This window comes from Gopherus evgoodei, chromosome 19 (genome assembly GCF_007399415.2).
Source record: "Gopherus evgoodei ecotype Sinaloan lineage chromosome 19, rGopEvg1_v1.p, whole genome shotgun sequence".
Taxonomy (NCBI): domain Eukaryota; kingdom Metazoa; phylum Chordata; order Testudines; family Testudinidae; genus Gopherus; species Gopherus evgoodei.
This window is the reverse complement of record NC_044340.1, coordinates 21,405,285-21,429,904: the sequence shown is the minus strand read 5'-3', so window position 1 is coordinate 21,429,904 and position 24,620 is coordinate 21,405,285. Positions and strand designations below refer to the sequence as shown.

General features: G+C 51.9%; 2 protein-coding genes across 2 annotated transcripts in view; one reads left to right on the top strand and one right to left on the bottom strand.

Annotated features, from left to right (window-relative positions):
* Nucleotides 1-397: 397 nt before the first annotated feature.
* On the bottom strand, nucleotides 398-15,050 carry TMPRSS4 (transmembrane serine protease 4). Its single transcript, XM_030538665.1, has 13 exons — nucleotides 14,973-15,050; nucleotides 13,357-13,390; nucleotides 13,144-13,257; nucleotides 11,804-11,956; nucleotides 11,487-11,616; nucleotides 8,740-8,841; nucleotides 7,160-7,200; nucleotides 5,629-5,788; nucleotides 3,820-3,986; nucleotides 3,157-3,252; nucleotides 2,907-3,049; nucleotides 2,267-2,416; nucleotides 398-652 (listed from the first exon to the last, which is right to left on the bottom strand). The coding sequence occupies exons 1-13, from the start codon at nucleotides 15,048-15,050 to the stop codon at nucleotides 641-643; spliced, it is 1,380 nt and encodes a 459-aa protein (XP_030394525.1). The 3' UTR covers nucleotides 398-640.
* Nucleotides 15,051-17,396: 2,346 nt separating this feature from the next.
* TMPRSS13 (transmembrane serine protease 13) overlaps nucleotides 17,397-24,620 on the top strand; it is an 85,817-nt gene continuing 78,593 nt past the window's right edge. The window contains exon 1 of the mRNA XM_030538393.1: nucleotides 17,397-17,698. The gene's annotated coding sequence lies outside the window, so the exon portion shown is untranslated. The remainder of the gene's footprint in view (nucleotides 17,699-24,620) is intronic.

Genomic DNA, 24,620 nt, shown 5'->3' with positions numbered 1-24,620 from the left:
CTGAGCACTGGGGCTTGGTTTAAGAATGTGGAGATTTAAAGAGGAGTCAGAGAACCTCCATATTCTGTAGGCCACAAAGAGTGGTTTCTGCCGAAGAGGCTGGAGATGGGCCTGGGCCACTGGTGGTGCTGGATGGGCCTCAAGGTCTAGTTCTGTTGGGATCAGAGGTTTGGATCTAGCAAAGAATAGGGATTACATCCTTTAGCAAAGGTCTTTTCTTAAAAAGAATAAACTTTTCCTGAGCGAGACCAGCCGACAGGGGAAAGGCATTGATTGTTTCACCAGCCCTGTGATGGGGTAGAACTGGGCTGAGCAAACAGCAGCTTGGATCCAAGCAACCTTTCCTGGCCCAGCGTGGCTGTAGAGAGCAATACCTCATCCTCTCCAGGGAGCTGCTCTGAGCCAGGCAAATTCCTTGGATGTGATGGGGGCCTCTGCTTGTAGCTCCCTTTTAACCACTCCTGGGGTCCCGAGCCACTGCTGAATCGTAGCCTGGTGCTGGGCCTTCAGAACATGAGCCCAGGGATGTGCAGGTCCCAGGTGGAATGACTGGAAGCTAGTTTCCCAGCAGGTCTCAGAACCAGGGCAGCCAGGTGTTTTAACGCAGTGGCCGTGACGGGAACTGCCGCTGCGGGAGTCCTCAGAGGTCTGACTGGAAGGTGAGACACACAAGAAATTAAAATCGGCACCACAAAAACGCAGGAATAAACATTGAACCAGACTCTAGCCTCAGATGTCAGTTCAGTTCCCAAGGAAACCAAAACACAGCCAGGCATGAGGATGGAACATGCCCCATAATACTCCTGGCCTACCTGCTTCCATTCACCCCTTCAGTCCCCAGCTCCCTCCAGCCGCTGTAGGGGCAGTTCCCCACAGGCTGGGCAGGTGCCTCCAGGGCCCAGAGCCTGGGCAACAAAAAGCTTGTCTAGAACTAGAATCGAGCCTTCCCAAAGGCCCCGTCTACCCCCCTGCATCACCAGCCCTGTCCTCGCTAGGGAGCTTTGGCTAGCGAGAGTCTCCTCTGCCAGGAAGAGCAGAAATGCACATCAGCTCCGTTCAGCTGAGCTCATGCGTGCAGCTAGCAATGTCATGGCCCTGTTGATTAGCGAGCAGCCATTGCAGCACCAGCACCATGTGCCCCTTTCAGAGTGTGTGTGTGTGGGGGGGACTTTTTGGCCCAAGAACTGCATCTGGGTATGGAAATTGTATGGTGGGCCATGAATGCCCAGTGGGGGAGGGGGACTCTATAGGGTATAGCATGGGGGGGTTCTATAAGGGATGTTACTGAGGTGTGGGGAGGAGGGACACATGGGGGGGTGGGAGGGGCTGTCCATGGGCAGTACTGGGGACTCCTAGGGTCCCTGGAGGCAATGACAGCAAGGTGACCATACCATGCACTGCCACGGATGGAGGCACCTAGCAGGGACAGGGGCAGCCCCTGGGCGTTTTCAAGGCTCTTGAGAGTGGGGCTGTAGGAGACCAGCAAGGGACTGGGTGTGCTGCTGCTTAGGGGGTGGCTGCTGTGCAGTGGGGGGCTGCCGCATGGGGGGTGATTCCGATCCTGGAAACCATGCCTGTGCAGTGTGACTTTGCGCATGCCAGAAGATGGTGCCCATCAAGGGAATTGTGAGTCAGGGGCTGGAGAACACCGGGCGGATGGAGCAGGGGCAAGACCCCGACCCTGCTCCCTGGCTGGAGCTTGAGGACCAGATAAAAATGTCTGATGGGCCGGAAGCGGCCCACGGGCTGTAGTTTGCCCACCCCGTCTCAGATCCTACTGCTGAGGGTCAGGGCTTGAAGCCAGATTGCCTGCTTAGTGGCACTCGTCATGCTGAGGAAGCCTAGGAGCAGCAAACACTTCAGATTTTTTATTAGCTCGGCGTCCAGGAGCAACGTATATTTTTTTTTTTCCGGTGAACTAAACCCTGAGAAGCCCTAGCAAGCCCCCATCAATGTAGTTCTGCTTCTGTGCAATCCAGATGCTTCATGGACTCTTGCTACCTCTGTCCCAGCCATGGTGCAGTATGCAAACCCCACCAGGCCCTGGGGCAGTGAGTGTTCTGGTGGGCATGGCCATTCTGTGCTGTGGCAGTAACAGTGCGGGGCAGGTCACAGGGCTGCCATTGGCCATGCCAGGAGCTCAGCTGGCCTCTGGCATTCACAGCATAGGGGTGGCACAAGCTGCCAGCCCTGACCCTTGCCAGCCCTGGAGCAGGGAGGAATCTGCTCATGATCAGTGTCAGGTTTCAGAGACAAGGACGCTGACCTTCTGGACGGTGTAGATCCAGTTGAGATAGGCCTGAACTTTGGTGTAGACGCCAGGAGTGCTTCGTCCGCCACAGCCATGTCCCCAGCTGACAATCCCCACCACCTGCCAGTGCCCTGGATTGTACATCAAGGGGCCACCGCTGTCTCCCTGGGAGGGGGACACACAAGCAGGCATTACAGGGAACCCTGCTGTTCCCCATCCCCTGTGCCTCTCCAGACATCAGTGGCTATGGAGGAAGCAGAGCTCAAGCCCGTATGCACACAGTGTGGCCTTACCATAAGGCCAAGGGCCCTGGAGCCAGAGCATCAGAAATGACCAGTGAGCTGCGGGGGCAAACCTGAAACACCTTAGAAGGGCCTGATTTTCAGGGGGCAGGTGCTCAGTTGCTTTCTGAAAATCAGACTCATTCAAAGTCTTGGCCCAGCCTCCCTTCTGCCCCCACAACATCCAGTGACTGTGGCCCAGTCCCACAGGCTAGCAAGGACCCCGAACGCACCTGGAATTAGAGGAATGTTATTCAGGGCTCCACCCTGCTCCTCTTCAGAAGGGCTGCAGGAAGGAGCACGCAGGAGTTACACCTGAGCTTCCACCTCAATGATGAGAAGAACACATTTTGGAAGGGGAGAAAGGTACTCACCTGGCAGGTATCGACACCACCTTCCATAAGCCCTGCACATAGCATCTTATCTGAGACGTCCCCCTGGTAGGCGTCAAGAGCATTGCAGGTGTTGCTGTCAATCAGTTTGATCTGGGCCTGCTGCAGAGACTTGGACAATGTACCTCAAGAAAGAGACACAAATGAGAGCTTCCACCCTGCCTCTCTGAGCACCAGGGTTAAAGAGCAGTTTTCAGTTCTGCGTGGGGGAGAGCTAACCTACTGAACTCACCATCCTGTTGTGTGTAGCCCCAGCCTGTCACCCACAGGGGGGCGTTAGGGGGCAGTGGCTCATCAAAAAAAGGCAGACAGATTGGCTTAACTGTGTCTGGAAGGGAGAGAATATGAACGACAGAATCAGGAGAGAGGGTTTCAATTCTAGGCTTGTGGAGAAAGGATTGCCTGGCTGCCCAGGCACTAGAGATGGATCATCTTAAACTCATGCCAGAATGATCAGAGTGGGTTTTACACAGCCGCTTGACAGGCCTAATGCAGTGTGCACCGGGGCAGAAGTGAGTGTGTTCTGTTGAGTTCTGGCAGGTCAGGCACATTCACACTCACACATTTGTCTGGCCAGTCAGGCACACTCATGGGCTGAGCCAGGCACAACCATTGCAGGTTGTTATGTCACACACGTTGAATTACTAATGGCACCATTCACACACTGGTATTTCACGCAGTGCCAGATGGACTTATCAATCTCCTTCACGTGTCCTCAGAGCCTCTGACTTGTGCCTGTCCCATGTCATGCACTCCCCACTTTTCCAAAGCAGAGGATCCGGCCCTATCGCGCATTTAGACAAATCCATAGGCAATGGATGCCAAGGTATTTATGTGGGGTGCTTATTCCAAAGAAGTTTCTGAAAGTGAGTTTAGAGAGTAGACTCTGGCTCACCTGAAATACTTAAGGGAGACGTCAGCTTTACCAGGGCGATGTCATTATCTCTAGGAAACATATAACTGCTGTCAGTGATGAAGATCTTTTCTACGGGGATAGTGGTGAAGTTGGAGAGGATTTCAGATCCTGCTTTCACTCGCCAGTTCTGAAGGGCCAGGTTGTTCCTATGCACAAATTCAGCGAGTGGTTAGTGGCTCTTTTCCTTCCGTGACTTCTCCATAATGATAGGTGCTCATGTGAGATGTATAGAGGTCAAATACGCCTTGAATATGTATTGGTAATAAGAACTATAGCTCCCTCTCTGCCCCTTAGTCAGGAAGCAACGAATCACCCTTCATGACATGCAGAATTGTTCTGTGTAACTCAAAGCTTGTCTCTCACCAACAGAAGTTGGTCCAATAAAAGATATTACCTCATCCACCTGGTCTCTCCAATCTCCTGGGACCCACATGGTACAACTACACTGCCTCCAGCCAGGATTTTAGCAATCTTCACTTATTCCTGATGTTAGTTCCTTCCTAAAGGAACTAAGGACAATGGGAAGATCAACATGCACAACTCAAAGCATGAGGTGTTGACTAAAGTATCTCAGATAAATTGAGGTTGAAATGCACTCAAAAATATAAGTTCCCCTGCTTAACAAACTCTTCAAATGATTGTTTAGGCAGGAACCTTTCAAGTTATGCATGTGTCTAGAATTCCCACGTCACTGGCTGGCTACAGGGGCTTAAGTGCTGGATTTTGGGGATAGATTGGGATGAAGGAGAGGGGATTCAAGTGAACTATCTAAGCAATAACTTGTTGCGAGATCCAGAATACAAAATGTTCCAGAGGTCAAACTTCTGGATGCTCCAAGAAATCCAAACAAACTAGCTTTCATCTGAACACTGAAGCTGCCCATTTGTTTGCTTTATGGCTCAAAGGCACTGTCACTCCCTGTATGAATAATCTGTCTTGTTCCTTCATAATAATGGCTCATTATTACCATATGCCTTGAAGAATGTGAAATAAAAGGCATTAGATATAATCAAAGAATATACAGACTAGGTCCACTAAGATTAGAGGAACTATAAGGAATTTCATATGTTTTCTTTCCAAACTATTGTTGCATTACAGACTGGACAAGGCACAAGAAGCGAAGAGAGCCCTGAAAGATATAAGCACCTAACCAGAGTTTAATTTTGAAATAGTAAAAGAAATTGCTTAAAGATGAGGGAATTCCAGTTACTGGCAGGAGTTAAAGGTTGGCTGTACTTTACATGTGCTCTGCGCTGGGGTAAATGACAGCACAGAGGGCAGGGAAATCAGCCCGTAGTGTGTATATAGCCAGGCAGCCAGGCTGGCTGAGCTGCCGAGCACTTCCCACTCCCCTGACTGCCGCTGGAGTTACGGGCACTCAGCAGAGCTTGTTGACCTGAAATGGCTTTTTGACTAACTGGAAGGTTTTGTGAGAAAATTTCTCAATTGCGGAAATGTTGGGGCTTTCACAAACAAATCCCAAACTGATTTTTTGTTTTGTTTTTTTCACAACTGAAAACCAAAAACATTTAGTTTATTCAATTTTTCAGTAATTACCCCCCTATCACAATTTTAAAAAATGAATGATTTTTTTTTCATTTTCATCAAAACATTTCAAGGAATGTAAAATGCCATTTCCAAGCAGCTCGAGCCCTCAGCTCCTGAAAGCAGCCCTGGCTTCCCCAGTATTTATACACTTAATCTCCAGTTTGTAGTCTCAGCTTGTGTCCGCGGTTAATGTGAGTCCTCCACCCACAATTCCTAGGGGGATTGCACTGGGTGACTCACCTGAAGCAATGTGCTGCTGTGAGAATCCACCTCGGGTCAATGATGCTGCCTCCACAGAGATGCTGGGTTTTGTGCTGTAAGCTGACCTGCCATGGCCAAGAGTGGATCCTGGCCTGGCCCCCACCAACCACACGTGGAGACCTCACACTTTCTCCGCAGGCTGCATCCAAGGGTAAGAGATAACAAATCAACATCTTAGCTCAGCACGTGGGAGAGTGACTCCCCCCCCCCCGCACTGCCCGAGAACGTGCCTTGTGGGGGGAAAATGCAGGTTCCAGACCTGTCTGTGCAGACTGTATTCTTAGGAGCCAGAGGGCTGGTAAAGAACATATATGTATATGTGTGTTTGTGTGTATTGCTTTCCATTGACACTGCAGGGCTTATATGTATATCATAGACTGTCACTTTCTTTAGAATTTTGCCACACTTGCTTAAATCAATTCATTTATTGCCTTCCCATTCAAACTGTAAACCTTAATTGGCTTAGCGTAATTAATTAGATAATTCACCTGCACTAGCTAACTTAGTGTAAGTAGGGGTTACGCCATAAGTGCGTCTACATTAGTTTTTGCACTGCTTTAGCTGGATAGATTTTAAATCGTTGCTCTTAAGCCAACTTTTCTAGTACAGATAAGGACTGAAATGATGACAGCTCTAAGTCACTACTGCCCTGGGCTGGATTTGAATCAGTGCCCGGTGTCACACCTCGTGACCTAAGAATGGCACAGACCAGCTGCACTTCCTTCCACTGCTCCATAACTGCCAGCTCTGGCAGTTCCGTGCTTGTATCAGATCCATACCTTGTATCACATCTGTCCACATTAAACGCCATGAGCCAAATCCTGCGCTCCTGAGTCTGTCAGGTTGGAGTCGGCCCAAGTAAAGACTAGGTAAAATGGTGCCAGGATTTGTCAAACCTGCTGCTGCTCTCTGCATTAGTAGGAGCATTGCCAGCGGATCAAGGGAAGTGATCATTCCCCTCTATTCGGCACGGGTGAGGCCACATCTGGAGTATTGCGTCCGGTTTCGGTCCCCCCACTACAGAAGGGATGTGGCCAAATTGGAGAGAGTCCAGCAGAGGACAACAAAAATGATCGGGGGGCTGGGGCACATGACTTACAAAGATTGGCTGAGCGAACTGGAGTTATTTAGTCTGCAGAAGAGAAGGGGGAGGGGGGATTTGATAGCAGCCTTCAGCTACCTGAAGGGGGGTTCCAAAGAGGATGGAGCTCGGCTGTTCTCAGTGGTGGCAGATGACAGAACAAGGAGCAATGGTCTCAAGTTGCAGTGCGGGAGGTTTAGGTTGGATATTAGGAAACACTATTTCACTAGGAGGGTGGTGAAGCACTGGAATGGGTTCCTTAGGGAGGTGGTGGAATCTCCTTCCTTGGAGGTTTTTAAGGTCAGGCTTGACGAAGCCCTGGCTGGGATGATTTAGTTGGGATTGGCCCTGCTTTGACTAGATGCCCTCCTGAGGTCCCTTCCAACCCTGAGATTCTATTATTAGTGTTAATAACAGAATCACACTTACTGGCACATGTGAGTGAAACGATGGATCCAGAGGGGCACTGCCTGGAACAGGAAAATGGCACGTTAACTGCTACATCTCTCACAGCACGTCTCTGCCCGTGAGCTATGGGGTTTGCACATTGCATTGGTTAGTACGCGGTTACCTTGAAATCAGCCCTTCGGCCTGTGGACCGACCCCCACATTACGTTTGTGAGGAGCCTCCTCAAACCGAGGGGGTTTGCTCGGAGGAGTGAAGTGGCAGCGCTGACTGTTCTGGGTTCCTGATTGGCCGTGTTTCTGAGCCATGCCAACAGCGCTTCAACTGGCACCTTGTGATAAACTCTGCATTGGCCACCACAGAGACGATAAACTCTGCAGGGGCTGGGCTGACAGTGGGTCAGCAGCTGCCTTGGGCCTGGGCCCAGGCCCTGGGGAGTTCACTGTACAGAGCTGAGCAGTGTCCTCTTGTGCACTAACAGGGCCTCCGAGAGCGGGTTCGGGCTCCCCAGCAAAGGTGGACTAGCTAAACAGGGCCAAGGAAGCCGGGCTCTGGGCCCCCTTCCGGACTGACGGGCCCTGGTAATTTGTACTGGCTTCCCCACCCTCACCGGCCCTGGCACTAATCCCTGCCTGGCCCTGCTCTCGGGAGGGGAGGAGAGGCTGGGGTCAGAGGCTTCCCCACCAGGCCGCCCCAAGCAAGTGGCTTATACATTCCTCTGGTTTGGCAAGGTGAAGCTGTGTTCCTAACACGGCCCCAACCAGGGTGTGTCAATGGGCAGCCAGGGCCAGCTGCACCTCACAAGGCACTGCCTAGCAGAAAGGTCCTGCTCAGGGACAGAAACCCTGTCCCATCGGAACAGCGTCTGGGGCTGTGTGGCTCTGAGCCCGCCCAGGTTCAGCAGCTCCCCAGCGTAATGGTGTCCACACACAGCGGTGAGACCCTCAGTTACTGAACCATTGCTGACGAGTCAGCGTGAACCATGGCAGACTGGGAGCTGGTCACAATTAAACCTTGTTCCCAGCAAGAGAACATCTCTGTCCCCAGCTCCAAGGGATTTCAGTAGCACTTTGGGGCCTGCTTATAGGTCAGCATCCCTAAGAGAGCACAGGCTGTCGGCTGGTGGGGAGTTGGTCAGTCAGCTGTCATGTTGGGGGCTACCATGGGAACCATCAGCAATGGGTGCCAGCCAGCAGTGTTGAATCACAGGGGCACCAGCTGACAAACCTCTATAAACCTCATGGAGAAAGGGGTGGTCTGAGCCCAGGGTTGGGTGCCAGGAACACATCCTGGGCTTCATTTCTGACACTGAGCCGCTCTGTGGCCTTAGACAATCATGTGCCTCAGTTTCTCAACTGTAGCATGGGGAGCGTGGCACAGAGCTGCCTCCCATGCTGAGGAGCAGAGCAGAGCAGTAATATTGCCTATAACGTGTGATGAGCAAGGAAATGCTGTCTAAGCGCTAAGACTAAGAATCGTTGCTGCTCTGCTCTCAGCCCAGGAGTGAGCCCTGCTGATCGCAGCAGCCGTTCTCCACGAGATGCACTCAAACAGCCAAGTTAATCCATTCTGCAGATCACCTACTGGTTGCTTTTCCACTCACCTGCCGGAGTCTTGCCCTCGGAGGACCCCACTGTTCAGTGTGACCTCCCTGATGGGCAGGCCCTGTGTGTCTGCAATGTCCACCGCGCTGAACGTGGGGACGCTGGAAAATACAGACAGTGTTCGATCAAGTGGCCCCATCCCAGCAGCACAGCCAGTGGCAGCAGAGCCTATGCCGGCCTGTGCCTGTATCCATCCAAGCTGAGTGGCAGAGACGCTAGGACCTCCCTGCTGCCGGGCCAGTGATGGAGCATTGCATAGTGGGACATGACATTTCCCTGTTATAGTTTGGGGTGGCCAGGCAACCTGCCTCAATTCATACTGCATTGTGGCTCCTGGCAAAGTGCCTGCTGCCCTCAGTTGGGCAAAGCTGGGGATCCTGGCCCAGTGGGTTTGTGAGGAGACAGGAGCTCACACACTGAGCCCACGAGCGGTCCCTGCAAGGAGAAAGTGGTCCCTCATGGGCAGAGGGACTGAGTCTGGACCAGCTGCCCAGGAAGGACAACACCCAGGGAGAAAGCTGCTGCACCGTACAATGGACAGATGCTGCTCCCACTGAACCTCCCTCAGCTCGGATCATCTTGGGGTAGGGGAAGGGCAGGTTCCTCTCTGTACCGTGCCAGAGCACGTCCGGCCTCGCTTCAGGGCACACGCTGTGGATGTACAACATGAGCCCCAGGAGAAAGGACCAGTGAAAAGAGGGTGAAGGAGAGAAAGACGCAAGAAGGTGGCAAAGAAAAACAGGGATGGAAAGAGAAAAACAACCTGAATGGCCACAGCGAAGGGGAGACCCCCAAACCCGCTGCTCGCCCCAAACGACCACAGAATCCTAGAGTGTCACTTGCAGGCTGCCCATAGGATTCAGGGGGCCTGGGGCAAAGCAATTTTGGGTGCCCCTTCTGTAAAAAAAAGTTGCAATACTATAGAATACTATGTTCTCATGGGGGCCCCTGTGGAGCCTGAGGCAAATTGCCCCACTTGCCCCTCCCTCCCGGGCAGCCCTGGTCACTTGCAAAGTGCAAGCTCAGCAGGCCAGTGCCAGCTCCCTTCCTGCAGGACGGAGGCTATTCCAGATGGTGGAACCAGTATGGCTGAGGAACAAAGGGAGCCTTTCTTGTTAAAATAAGCATTGCAGATGGACACCCTTCTTGCTGATCCCTGCAGCAAATGCACCTCAGAAAGGAGCCCGTGGGAGTCTGGAGGGTGTGTGCTTTATCCTTTCCTTTCATTTCCATTTGTGTCAGGAATTGAAAGCCTGCTCAGGTTTCATGCTCAGTGGGATTCCTGGAGGGTGTGTTGATTTGTTAGGCTCCCCTGCTGATGGCACTTTACATGCCCACCTGCTAGTAATATGCATCAGCTGCTGGTTGAGTGGAAAGGACTCTGGGTCTGGGGAAGATGCAGTGTGAAAACAATCAGGCTGGGATTTTCAAAGAAACTTAAGGGAGTTTGCCTACAATCGTTTGCCAGTTCTCACCCTGGCTGGTATTTTGCTTAAGCCCCAGCTCCCTGAGTCAGGGATTAGGTGAGAAGCCTCACTTTTATTTTTTAAAGAAGCAAGTTTCTAGCCCCCATGATCATAGAGAAACATTTACAAACTTGAACCTTAAAGGCTCCAACATCGGAAGGAGGAAAACACAAACAAAAACCCAACCCCTCCAACATACCCCAATGTATTTTTTTTAAAACTCATGCTTTTTAGCCAATCTCATGATTTTTGGATGCTCAGGGTTGGCCACGTTCCTTGGAAAATCCTGGCTTTAATTAGCCATGCAGTATTAGCTCAGCTCTGTTCACTGAAAAGAACTGGTGCAGGCTAGAGAGAGGAGACAGCCTTTCACAGCTGGCTTGTTCTTCCAGATCTGGCTCTGGTTGGTGGTCAGCAACACCCAGAACCCCTGGATGGCAGCTTGGAGCCCTGCCTGAAATAACGGTGGGAATATCAGAGTGTTTGTAACACAGACCAGCCCAGCTGTTTGTGCCCTCAGTCCTTTAGGGCTGGGAATACTGGGGGAGGGACTAGCACCCTGAGATCACGTGACTGATCATATGAGCAAGGCAGGCTATAAAAGGCAGAGCCTGGCACTTTCTCAGAAAAAAGAGAAGTGGGAAGGTACTGGGTTGGGGGTGTTGGGTAGAATGGCAATGGCTAAGAGATCAGGGAGAGGACCTCAGGAGCAAGACTAGTGGCAGAGCTGGCTAGGGAGATGTAGAGAAGCCTTGATCTGAGAGTGACTGTGTAACCCCTGGAAGGGCTGCAGGGAGATAGCTGCAAGGACACAAGGCTAGGTGTGCTTCTGTGCTGTTTAAGTTGATAAATGGAAGCCCAGCAGAGGAGACCTGAGGGTGATTGTGCTGGGTGCATGAGACTATATGGAGTCAGGTACTGGAGAAGAGGGAAAGCTGAGGCCAGTGCCACAGTCAGGCAGGGAGGGCAGGGCTATTAGGAGTTTGTCTAGGTGCCTGCATCTCCAAAGCCATGCACAGCCTCAGCATAGAGGAAGGACTGAATGGGCCCCAGAGACTGAGCTCCCTCTCATGTTTACAGGGGCAGTGAAGGGGATACCTGGGCTATCCCTACTCTGCAGAGAGAGGACACTGGGCCAGAGCTTTGCATGCTAATGAGTATTAATAGTTATTTCAAATATCCCCTCAGGAAAGGTTTTATTAAAGGGGCAGTGAGCTTTATATCAATGAGAGGGAAAGGGATGAGCAGAGAGCAGGAGGAGTGAGATGGAAGGCAGGTACCTGCTGTAGCCCATTTGCTTGCAAGCTGCTTTTGCCAGGGTCATATGAAAGTTATCATGACATGCCCAGAACCAGGCTCCAGTCTCTTTGTTTAGCACCTGCAAGGTGGCTCTGTCTTGGGAAATGCGGACTAGGGAGAAACACAGAGAGTCAGCTGCATTGCAGGCTCCTCTCCAGGTGGCTGCAGTTTGGCCCATAAGCAGCATCTGGTGCATGCTGCTCCCTGGTACAGCCATTGGCCCTGATCAGTGATTTCTGAATGCTGCTTTCTGACCCCTGCACAACCTGGCATTGCTGGCTTAACATCCACAACTCACCTTCCACGAGTGGGCCTTCTGGGACCCGCTGCACACAGTTCTCCTCGTCCTCTCCCCAGGAGCAATCGTCCTGCCCATTACACTGCTGCTGCAGAGGGATGAACTTGACTGTCTTACTGCAGAGGAAGTAGTAGTGTTCTAGAGTTGCCTTGACTAGAGGGGAAAGGGACAGAGTCCAACTTGGTCTGTGATGTTTGTCTTATGTCTGCCAGGGAACATTGGGGGGGGTGGGTTTAAATCTGTTGCAAATGGCTTCTCTTGAGAGCAAGGGGTTTGGCAGCACCCACTCTGCAGGCCTGTGAGTAGGGGGGAAGCTTTCCATGCATGCTCTCGCAGTGCAGATTCAGGTCTGGTGTAAGCCATGCGCTGAGCTTTTCAAGCTATGTAAGGATGCTGGGGACACACTCAAGAGCTCTAGGGGCCAGGTGGATACCAGAAGGAGGTGTGTGTTTTAGATGCACGGTGCCTCCGAGACACAGAGAGGTAGCATGTCTCTGCACCAGCATATAGAGGTGCCCCCTACCCATCCAGCTAACTCAGCTGGCCAGCGCAGTGGGGCTAAGCATAGCCCTGCACCATTCCCATTGCCCTGGGGACAGTAGCAGGGAGTGAGCTATGCCTAGTTGTGCCTGGATTCTGCACAGAGTTATGTTCATGGCATATGCACACAGAGATGAGATCTCTCGCTGGAAGCTTGCAATGTAACACAATTTTATTTCTTAGCATTGAGAACAAGAGCTCGAAAACAGGCTCTTCCTAGGGCAATGAGAGACCCCATTGTGCTTTAAGCTGTCTGTTTCCAGCCTGGCAGACTGACTCCACTTGCAAGCATTACTACAGAGCCTGCAAGCAGGACCAGGGAACCCCCACCCCCCACTCTTAAAGCAGCAGCTTGCAAAATTCCAGCGGTCCTCAATACACCCCCCCCCCCATAGGAGGCAAAGGCTCCTTGCAGTTTGCCCCCCAACTTCTGCGTAAACATTGGAGTCAGACACAACTTGGCCCAAAGGCAGCATTAGGATGAAACTCCTGAGGATAGAGTCGCCGCTCCCTCCAAACCCTGGATCCCAACAGCCCCAGGCTTTGGGATGGGGCTGGGATCTGGATCTGAAGTTTGCATCTCGCCCTGTTTCTCCCCAAATCATGCTGGCCTCAGCAGGTGTGAGGTCCTGTTTCTGCAGGGGAAAGGCTGTAGCCTCAGGCGCGATCACTACAGGGCCTTGTCAGGCATGCTCTGGCCAAGACTGCCAGGGCACCTGGTGGAGTGTAGAGCAAGAGGGAAGTGTGGCTGCTGTGCGAGCTCCCAGCATGCAAGTGGGACAGGAGAGAAGGGACCTTACTTAGGAAGGCAATTACAATGATGGTGGCCATGCTCAGGACGGTGGCAATGAGAGGGAGGCCAAATCGCTTGAAGTTTTGTGTCCCAGTCGGGGGTTTGCGTGCCGGAGAAGGACCTGCAACACAGAGAGCAGCTCATGAGCACATGGTCTTGGAGCACAGCCGAGCACGGTTAGCAACACTTACAATCCCGCCTGAGATCCTAAGGCCATTACCTCTCCTGTTCAGGGGCTGCTCAGAGTCTGTGTCCTGCAGATGGAAGGAAACAGCAGTCAGTGAACTGAATATGTGCATTAAAAGAACAGGGAGTGCTGGAAAAGGAGGGTTCCTAGGATGGGAGTGTCATAACATTTTTCCCAGATCTGGACCTTAGCATCCAAAATATGGGTGTTAGCATGAAAACCTCCAAGCTTAGTTACCAGCTTGGACCTGGTAAAGCTGCCACCAGCCAGGAATCTATACAGTGCCTGGCACACTGTGGTCTCCCCAAAACCTTCCCTGGGGGACCCCCAGACTCAGATTCCTTGAGTCTCACAACAAAGGGGAATAAACCATTTCCCTTTCCCCCTCTGGGTGTTCCCTCCCTGGGTTCCTGGAGAGATACACAGAAGCAAGCTCCGTGAATCTAAACAGAGGGACTCCACCCTCCCTGTTTCCAGTCCTGGAAACACAAGTACTTCCCCCCTCACCCAGAGGGTATGCAAAGTCAGGTTAGTAAATCTAACACAAAGAGATTTCCCCCCCGACTTCTTCCTCCCACCAATTCCCTGGTGAGCTGCAGACTCAATTCCCTGGAGTCCCCACTAAAGAAAAAACTCCAAGTCTTAAAAAGAAAGCTTTATATAAAAAAGAAAGAAAAGGACATAAAAATGGTCTCTCTGTATTAAGGTGACAAATACAGGGTCAATTGCTTAAAAGAAAAATGAATAAACAGCCTTATTCAAAATGAATACAATTCAAAACATTCCAGCAACTACACACATGTAAATACAAAAGAAAACAATATAAACCTTATTGTCTTACTATTTTTGTACTTACAACTTGGAAACAGAAGATTAGAAAGCCAGGAGACAGAAAGATCACTCTCAGAGCCGAGAGGGTCAGACACAAGACAAAAGGACAAAGAACTCACACCCAAAACTTCCCTCCACCCAGATTTGAAAAAGTCTTGTTTCCTGATTGGTCCTCTGGTCAGGTGTTTCAGGTTACTCCTTTCCAGGTAAAAGAGACATTAACCCTTAGCTATCTGTTTATGACAGGGAGTCTGTGTGCATGGTGCAAGGCTGCTTGCTTGGGTACCAAGACCTTGATCCTAACTGATCTAAAGCCCACTGAAGTCACGGGAGTCTTTCCACTGGATCTGGCCATGGTCTCCCCACGGAATGACCCTGGTGGTTTCTGTTAAAGGCTCAGGCCCCAATTCTGCTTTTGCTCATGTAACCGAATATCCCCGAGAAATCTGTGTTGTCACCACATGCTTGTCTCCTCAAAGCCTATATGGCTTGGCTGCGCCAGGTGCTGTGCCCCTGCAGCTCCCAGGCATTGCAAGGAGAGATTTCTGACCGTTTTGTTCTGGAGCTCGATATTATTCCACCATAGTCAGGCCTTAGATACTGAGGAGATACCCTGGAGAGGAGATGAACTAGGACATGCCAAATGGGGGAAAATGGCTGCATGTCACCTATAAGGTGACAGCTCAGCAGTCCTGTGGCTGCAATGACCTGGCTGTGTTGCATTGTTCTGTGCCTCCCAGCATGGTGAGTGAACACAAGACCGTCCAGGTCTCTTAGGACATATGCAGGGAAATAGTCCCGCTGATTAGGCTACTCACCTGCGTAAAGAGAAACATGTGCTTCTTCCCCCTTGACTTTAGTGAGGCTTTAAACACCGTCCCACATGACGGCCTCATAAGCAAACTAGGGAAATGTGGTCTAGATGCAATTAGTAGAAGGTGGGTGCACAACTGGCTGACGAACCGTATTCAAAGAGTAGTTCTTATTGGTTTGCTGTTAAACTGGGAGACTGTGTGTAGTGGGGTCCCACGGGGATCAGTCCTGGGGCTGGTACTATTCAGTATTTTCATTAGTGGCTTGGACAATGGAGTAGAGTGTGCTTATAAAATCTGTGACTGGCACCCGGCTGGCAGGGGTTGCAAGCACGTTGGAGGACAGCATTAGAACTCAACTCAAAATGGCCTCGACAAATGGGAGAATCAGTCTGACATTAGCAAGTTGAAATTTGATAAAGACAAGTGCAAGAGGGGAAAAACTGGCTAGGTCAGGTGTTCTCAAACAGGGGGTCGCGAGGTTATTACATGGGGGGTTGCGAGCTGTCAACCTCCACCCCAAATCCCACTTTGCTGCCAGCATTTATAATGGTGTTAAATACATATAAAAGTGTTTTTAATTTATAGGGGGGGTCACACTCAGAGGGTTCCTATGTAAAAGGGGTCATCGGTAAAAAAAAAAAGTTTGAGAGCCACTGGGCTGGGTGGTCGTACTGCTGAAAAGGAACTGGGGGTTCCATTGGTTGACAAACTGAGTAAGTCAACAACATGATGCAGTTGTGAGAGAGGCTAATATCATTCTGGGGTGTATTAACAGGAGTGTTGTATGTAAGACACGAGAGGTAATAGTCTCACTCTGCTTGGCAGTGGTGAGGCCTCAGCTGGGCACAGCTCTTTAGGAAAGATATGGACAAATGGGAGAAAATCTCAACTATGAGAAAAAGTTGAAAAAACTGGATATGTTTAGTCATACAAAAAGAAAAAAGACGGGGGGGGAACCTGAGAAGTGTCTTTAACGATGGTAAAGGCTGTTATAAAGAGGATGGTGATCAATTGTCTCCATGTTCACTGAAGGCAGGACAAGAAGTAATGGGATTAATCTGCAGTACGGTTAGATATTAGGAAAACCTTTCTAACTCTCAGGGTAGTTAAGCTCTGGAACGGGCTCCAAGGCAGGTTGTCCAATCCCTGTCACCTAAGGTTTTTAAGAACAGATGACAAACACCTGTCAGGGAGGGCCTGGATTCATTTGGTCCTGTCTCAGTGCAGGGCTGCACTAGATGACCTGTTGAGGCCCCGTCCAGCCCCACATTTCTGTGGTTCTGTGTGTGAGGATGCTCTGACGCCTCAGCCTGTGCAATTTTTTCCACAGTTAATTGAAAACAAACTAACAACAAAGAAAAAAATAACCCCATTGAAACCCATGTCATTTTCCAACAGCACAAAGGCTACAATTGTCTGGGGAACTCGTTACTAAAGTCCAGGTAGAGTCTCTGAGTTGGCAGTGCCAAGGAACAGCTTGCATCATCTCAGCATCACTGAACTGTATTGAGAAGTCGTGTGGAATTCAAAGTCTAGGCACAGACAGAGCAGAGGGGCTGCCCAGGGTCTGATTCCAGGGGACTTGAAGATCTAGGCGAGGGATTAACTACAGCGAGGCCGCAGCCATTTGACCGAGAACCAGATTTCAAACACTGCAGGAGCGAAGGTTTGAATTCAACCCATGTTAAAAATAGGGATGAAAAATTGAGAACCAGATCGAGGTGCAGATTTGAAAGCACTCCTCGCGCCTGGGTATTGGAGGCAAGGTTTGTTCTGGGGCTCTCTCAGTTGACCGGAAGTGGTCTCTCTTGCCTGCCTGAGAGTTTCCTGAGGCCCCCTAACCGGCACTTCGGCGGGCAACTTTTGATAGTGTCCAAGGCGTGCAGGAAGCACTGGCTGGTAGCAGAGGAAGGCCCTTTCCAGGAGACTAGGGCATTGGTGTGTGGGCGATTCTGGCCCTGGAAAGAACTTTGCTGACCCTGCCCTTGCATGCAGGCGGGTGTGCTGTGGGACTAGCCTGACGAATATCCAGGCAGGGGATGAACTTCGGAGACAGGCAACCCCCCATCCTCCCAGCTCAGGAATAAAGCAGGCTGCACAGCAGCAAGGGGCAGGTGGTTTTTCCACTTTATCTGTCTTGCATTGCCACCTAGGTCCAATTCGATGGCTTGGGCTGCCCCACCCCCCGAGGTTGTTCCCGTGTCTTTTGCTTTTCTCCATCGTGCTGTGCCTGTCCCTGCGGGGTGGGGGGAGGGGGGATCCACCCCCCAGCCTATTGGGACAAACAGAAGAAAGGAGAGCAGGGCTAGCTATTGCAGCTGCTAGGAGACATGTAAACAAACCCCTTTGCAGCAGCCAGTCTCAGGAGAAAGTGATAGAAACGCAAAGCCCCCTCCACCTCTCCACAGCTGCTTACAGAAGGAGAAGCCCTGATAAACACATCACCTAGGCTTTGCCTTAGGAGCAGCCCAGCTTTCCTCTGGTTGATGTATTGATGCTGACCAGAGGGAGTCAGGGCAGCGGGGCTGGACTTTCCTGTGGCTGCCGTACATGTGCACGGATGCCTTCACTGTGCTGCCGAGAGCTGCCCCCTGACCCTGGCTGCTTTCACTTGCAAAGCAAACTCCTGGCCTATGGAAATCGGCCCATTTCCATGTCACTTTAACGTCCCTTCCCACCCTGCGTGAGACCATTCCCTCCAGTGTCGCTGCTGGACGCTGCAATGGCAGGTAAGCGTCAGGGCTCTGTACTGGGGCTGTGCCCAGGATGAGCAGGGAGAAGGGGGGGGGGTCAAATTCTAAGACAAAATGGCCCACAAAGGAGAGAGATTCTACAGGGACTGTGATTCAGGCGCCTAGGAGCAGGGATGGGAGCTGCTTGTTGAGTGATGTCAGACTTCTCAGTGGTTCGCTGTTGTTAATCATTTGCAGGGTTGCCCACCCCGAGCATTTAGAAATCAGGAGTCAGGCCCCCAGAATCGTGGGCTCCAAAACATAGTAAATGGTGGTGGTATTTTTTCTTTGCCTCCTGCTTTCTGGGGTGCTGGGCAGTATTTTCTCCACAGCCACCAGGGCTAGAGGCTGAGGTTTTGTTCAATGAAAGCTGCGAATCTCGTGTAGTCACTGGACTCCAGGAGCAGGGCATTAAGAAAAGCAGCAGATATTGCGGGGTCGGGGATAAAACCACGCGGGGCAGCGCAGAGAGCGGGCGATCAGCAGTGTCATGGGGCAGAGTGCTGCCATGTGTTCTAGCAGGGTGCAGACGTGCCCACTGGCCTGGGTGCTCAGTCGCACCTTTCACTGATGGGGAACATCTCCACCAAGGGCGGGGTGGGACTCATCAGCTCCAAGAACTGACAGGTCAATGCTCACTTTGCAGCTACTGGCTTATCACCGTCCCCTGCACCCATGATCCTATTTACACCCATGCAAAGGGAGAGCAAAATGGGCATGAAATGTCACCAGCTCAGATTCTCCCGCCCCTCACTTACACCAGAGGGATATTTTCACACCCACCCTGCTCTGCTTTGCCTGGGTGCAAACGACTGCACAAGCTGCGGGGCTGAAGGAATCTGGCTGCATTGCCTTTATGAATGGTAAAGGGCCTGATTCTGCAGTGCCTGGGCCCCTGTCACTTTCCCCTGAGCAACGTGGGTGCAAGATGCTTCTGCTTTGACCCATTGCCTTCTCCACCCAGGTTGCCTTGGCATAGGGGGCAGGGTGAGGGCGAGTCAGGCCCCCAGAATGCTATGTCAGTGGGTTTTCCCTGTGTTCCCCAATATTCATGTACCGTGACCTGTTTTCCCCTTCACGACAAAATCTACTCAGCAGCTGCCGTTGCCTCTCACTCAGCCAGCGGCTGGGTCTAACTTTGCCTAATCTGTGTTTTCTTTAGTTATTAACTGATGCTGCTCCTCACCCCTGGCTTTCGAGGCTATGTCTGTGGGTGAGGCCAACACTCCCATGGTGCAGAGCAGGCAGGACATTAGCCGCTCCCTGGCACAGGGCTGAATCCTTTGGGGAACAGAACACTGAGGTGCACAGTACCTGGGTGTCCCGGCACTAGCCCCCATTCTTCTCTGTGGCAAGGGCGTTTGGATCAGTCTCTCTCGTCCTTCTCCTTCCCTGTTCTGTCTGCCTGGAGCTCAGGACTGCCCCGGGCTGGCTCTTGGTTTTGGGGGCCATTGTACAGGGTAGGGAGTGAGACCTGAGTCAGGCCTTCCCTCACCTGCATTCCAACCTGAAGTCAGGGCCAGGGTCAGGATTCGAATCCATGATCTGCAGATCCCCTGTCCGCTGCTCAACCCTCCAGGCTACTGTGGAAATGCAAGCTTTTATTCTCATTATTGTAAACCCTTTGGAAACCTGCAAGCGCGGTGTCCATAACTCCTGGGAGTGCGGAGTTAGAAGGGGGGGGGTTCACTGTGATGCCCTGAGCTCTCTGGGCAGTCTGGCCATGTTTTGTAACACCTTCCTGTCCCTTCCACCTCTCTACCAGAGCCCATGCAATGGGCTAAATCCTAACAAACTTGACCCTGGAGTTCAGTGGTGCAGGAAGAGATGTTCACGGTCTGGTTTATTCCTCCCTGGAGCAGATTAGTCAGAATCTCTGTCTTTGAAGCCAATTTTCAGCAGTGAATCATGGCAGGGCAGCAGGTGGCGGGTTAATGCACAATATGCCAGCTGCTTGCCAGGAAGGAGATCCAGGAGTCTGGTGTGAAAAAGAAAATCTGTCTGGGGAGTGGGTGTGTGGGGCGGTGAGAGTGAAGGGGGAGCAGGAGGGGTGTATCTTTGGGGCTAGGGGGTCAGTTTAACTTTTTGCCTTTTCCTCTGCCCGTTCCTGACTCGATTTCCTCCAGGAAGCTGCTATCTTCTGTGTGTGGTGTCTGTATAAATGCCAGATTGTCTTGCAACAGCCCAGCCTGCTCACCCATAAAATACCACCTGTGGCCTCCAGGTGATCATGCAGAGCTTTGAACAAACACATGACCGGTCCCTCTAGTGGCCTCTGAATTCCAGCCCCACCTCACAGATGGAGCCTCTTTTATAACCAAGAGGGCGGGTGCCACCATGCCAAGGGTGGGGAAGTGGTAAGCTAGGCTTAGCCTAGGTCACTGAGGAGATTCCCCGTCTGCAATAATCTCTGACAGCTGCCCACTCTACATAAATGCTTGGAGCCAAATTCCCACACTGGCCCCTGGGTGCTGGCAGGGCCTCCGCTGAGCTCCTGTCCTTCGACTTCTCCCACCGAGCTTCCCGCTTGTTGGAGCTCAGCTCAGGGTTCTGTTTGCACTTTCAAAGGCCTTTTCGACCAGCTGAACTCTGTCTCTGTGGCTGCCTCGGGTCGGTCTTTATTGCATGTTTCATTGCAGACAATTCAGCCCTGGTGAAATTTACAGGCGATGCTGGAATGAAAACTTGCCTAGAGACTAGACTAGTGTCTAGAGACAGAAGTGGCCAGTAGAAGGACATCCTGTGCATGTCAAATCCTTCTTGAGCAGAGTGGATAATGTCTGAGCTTCAGTTGGTCTTAGCCTTTGCTTGGGTCTATGCAATCTCCTCATATCAAAAGAAATTCTCTGCTTTCAGTCTGGTCTCTGGAGGTAGCCAGTCAGTGTGTGTGCAGTATCTCTCTAACTGACTTCAAACAGAGACCATTGTAATTGTAGCTGCACTGGCTAAATTCAAAGTTGGACAGGAACTGTGCCAGTTTGTTTATGTAAAGCAAACACTTTCCTTGGAAAACTGGAGCTGCTGTGACTAACTAAAATAACCTTGCTGTCATCTCTGACAGAACATCAGTGCAGCTTCTGGTGCTGTGGTGCCCCAAACCGTGTCCTGGCAAACACAAACCAACAAGTGTTTGACTCAGAGATGAGCATTGGAATCCAGGACATTTGAGGGGAGGTTCACCCAAGCCTAGGTTTGCTGCACCCTGCTTGTCTCAAGGATCAGTGAAAGGGGTCATTCTGACATCCCTGATTCCTCTGGCTGTGTGGTCAGACAACACGGGGGTGATGGGGCAGAGCTGCGTGCTGAACGGTTACATTTACTGCTTTTTACTTTTAAGAAAGAGAGGAAGGAAATCTTCCTATGCAGCGTCAACGTGTAAGGGCTCATTAATTAGTGAGTAAATGGTATGCACTCTGGCCTGGGAGTGAGGAACTCCTGGGTTGTACAAACTCACTGACCTTCGGCAAATCTCACTGCCTCTTTTTGTCTAGTTCTCCCATCTATAAAATGGGGGATGGTATTCCTTTACCTCCCTCTCTCACTGCGAGGTGGCTAGACTGATTCATCAGGGTCTATAGAGGGCTCGCTCTGTGATGGACACTATTAAATGGGTAATTACACTGCGTCAAAACCCACATCATTGGCATGAAAACGTCTCCCATTCTTTCTGCCAAAGAAGCCTGCTAGCTAATGTGAGCTGTGCTCTGTGCAGACTTTGCAAAGGGAAGTTTCTAGAAACTTCTAAAAATGGCGGTCAGATCTCTGGGACGTAGAAATGGGACATCCATAGGGATGCCTCCTACACATCCTTGTAGAAGCCTGAGTTACTGTCACATTCTGCCCCCTTTAAGCCTATTGACTTCAATAGGAGTGTGTACTCCTCAGTGTGAGGAAGGGGTGCAGATTTGGGGCTTTGTTCCCATTGAAATCAATGGTCATTCTCTTGTCCTGAGCCTTGTCTGCACTAAGATCTTTTGGGGCAAATATCCTGCTGCTCAGAGCTAGTGTTTTCTCCACCTGCATTGGGTGACACAGTGATGGAAATACCCATGTGCACTCGCATTGCAGCTGCCAGTGGGGGAGAGACAACAGGGCAGATTTTCTGAAAACCCTCATGCAGGCAGTCGTGTTAGTGCACACGATGGCACCCACATTCCACAGGCCAGCTCCAGGTGCACTGGCTGAGAAACATGGGGGAGGCTGGCACAATTCTTGCCTATGCTTTGCTCAGCTGTTGCAGTGACTCTTTTAGGGAATGACCCTTCTAAGAACATGTGTTTTGACCTCAGGAAGAGCCCTGGACCCCCCAGCAAGAAAACTTTTGAGGGGCAGCTAATTCCAGCGACATATTTGTGCAGTTCCTAGCGGTGAGAGGCAGGAGGGGAAGCCATGCAGAAGTTGAGGAGCCACGGGCTCTGGGCAGTAGCGTCTCATGATATATTAGCAAGCAATAAAGCAAAGACCAGAAGAAGAAAGGAAGCAGAGAACGGGTTGCACACCTGGGCTGAGAACTACTGTTGGATATTCAGAGCCAAGGGGGAACGGGATAATAAATCTGCCTTGTTCAGACATGGAGCTGCTCTTTATCTGACTGAGTCTGAAACTCCCGCAGGAGAGCAGTGAAATGGCAGCAAATAGGGAGGTGAGCGTCTCCCATCCCTGTGGGAAGGATGGTGGGATCTGCCAGGGGCCCTGGGAGCTGAAAGAAAGATGTTCTATGCTCCCATGCTGGTGACTCACCATGTCTGCCCAGCTGCAAGGTATCCTTCAGCCTGTGGAGAGAGTCCGTTTCCCAGATCCAAGGGCTGCCTGGAACGCAGCACGTGCCCTCCTATCGCTGGGTGCCTGAAAGGTGCCAGAACCCATGCGGTTTGTCCAGAGTCTCAGATGCTCTGCAGCTGTCCCCACTCTGCCTGAGCTGAGCAGCCCCTGCTCTTTGGTGCTCTCTCCCAGCACTGACGGCTGGACAGCAGGAGTGCTATTTAAAACCCACAATGGGAGTTGTCAAACAGGAATTATGATTTGGATTGTAATTTGACACCCATCTGTCAGCATCAACATCACCTGCATAATCTCTGCATCTGCCCCTGGCGAGTGACTCACCTGCAGAGCTATTGCCCAGATTAACCTATCGGGAGAGAAGTGATGGAGCAAGGCTCTTCTCCGTGTGATAACAGGCACCCGACCCACGCTGCTCTCCCTCTATCTGTCTGTCCTTCCGCATTGTTCAAAGTTGGGTTTGAGTCAGAACTGTTATAGGGTGGAGGGGAAGGAAGAAGACGTGACACGGAAGGTTACCAGACGGTGATGCCCTTACTTCTAAGGTCACCAGCTCCTCATATTTCTAGGCAAGTAACCCAGTTTCATTGCAGTGAGTCAGTGAGCACAAGTCGCCTGCCTCTTCACCCAGTTTCCTTGCTGTAGCTGCTCCAGGGTTCTTCGTCCTGACCTGAGCTGAGCTGGGGTGTTGTGTTGCTGTTGTCTCTTAGACAGCGGCCATGTTGCACCCCAGAAGATGCTCCGTTTGAGTGCTCCATACACATATCCCTTGCTTACCCTGTGTGTGCACGTGTAAAGCATGCTGAGCACCTTGGACTGAAAGGGGCTAAGCGCAGCTACTTTACAGAAACGCATTTTGAAGATTGCCATGGTGCTGCTGTCGCACTGAAGCTCTCACTGCTGAGCTGGGCTGCTTCGTCCCAGGGGCTCTGGCACACGGGGCTCTGTTCTCCTCCAAGGCTTTCACTGCTCAGCTGTAGGAGACGCCTTGCCTGGCTTTTGTTGCTAGTCAGCTTGTCGCCTCCGAAAGAGTTACAGCCACCTTGTGGTGGCTCATGATGAGAATCCCTGGGTAGGACATGGCACAAGCGGCTGGCGCAGGCACGTTACACAGCCAAGCATTGTGACACGTGTCGGGCTGGGACACTGAGTGCCAGGCCCCATCAGTCCAAGTGCCACCTTTGGCAGCTGGGCCAACTGGGTTCTTGGCCTGAGGCTGCGCATTGGTGGCTGCAGAACACTGTCCTGCACTGTGAGGGTCTGGATGGGGATGGGAGCCTGGCCCTTCATTGTCCTGAGGCCCTGTTCCCCCGGGGAAAGCGCAGCAGAAAAGCAACGTGGTGACCTTGGCAGGGCCGTTTGAAACCCATCTGCTGTGATAGGCTGATTGTTCTGGGTGCTTCTCGTCCACTGTTATCAGGCCAGCCCCTCTGGCCCCACATGGGGGGGCGCACGGAATGGATCGTTCCTCACACCCAGCACATGCCTTCATCTCAGGACAGATCCTGGCCTAGATCCGGAGGAACTCCACTAAAGCCCTTGACGTCACTGCAGAGTTAACCAGGGTAGTTGAGCTCCTGGTCCCTAGCTTGTCCCCGGCTCCCCCGGCACACTGGGTGCTCTGCTGACTCCACTCTGCTTGGTCCTCCCTCTGCCTCCCTTTTCCAGTAACGGCTCGAGGCCCTTTCTGATGCTGTGCCCAACATCTGCACGACCCGCTCTGCCCGTGGGACGTGCAAGCTCTCCTCCTCCTCCAGATCCCCTTCCCCCTTCGCCAGCCCTCCCTGCAATTACATGTCAACGTTCAAAGCCCCCAAAGCAGAGGAGCCAATATGTGTGTAAGAGTGAGCCTGCTGCCCCACCCTTCTCTGCCATAACTTTCCCCCTCACCCAGGACCGGCACCAGGGTTTCTGGCACCCTAGGCACTGGGCCATTTCACCGCCCCGTACTAGGGTCTTGTGGCTCCGGTGGAGCTGCCGCAGCCATGCCTGCGGAGGGGTCGCTGGTCCCGCGGCTCCAGTAGACCTGCCACAGGCACAGCTGCAGCAGGTCCACTGGAGCCGCGGGACCAGCGGACCCTCCGCAGGCACGGCTGCGGCAGGTCCATCGGAGCCGCGGGACCAGCGGACCCTCCGCAGG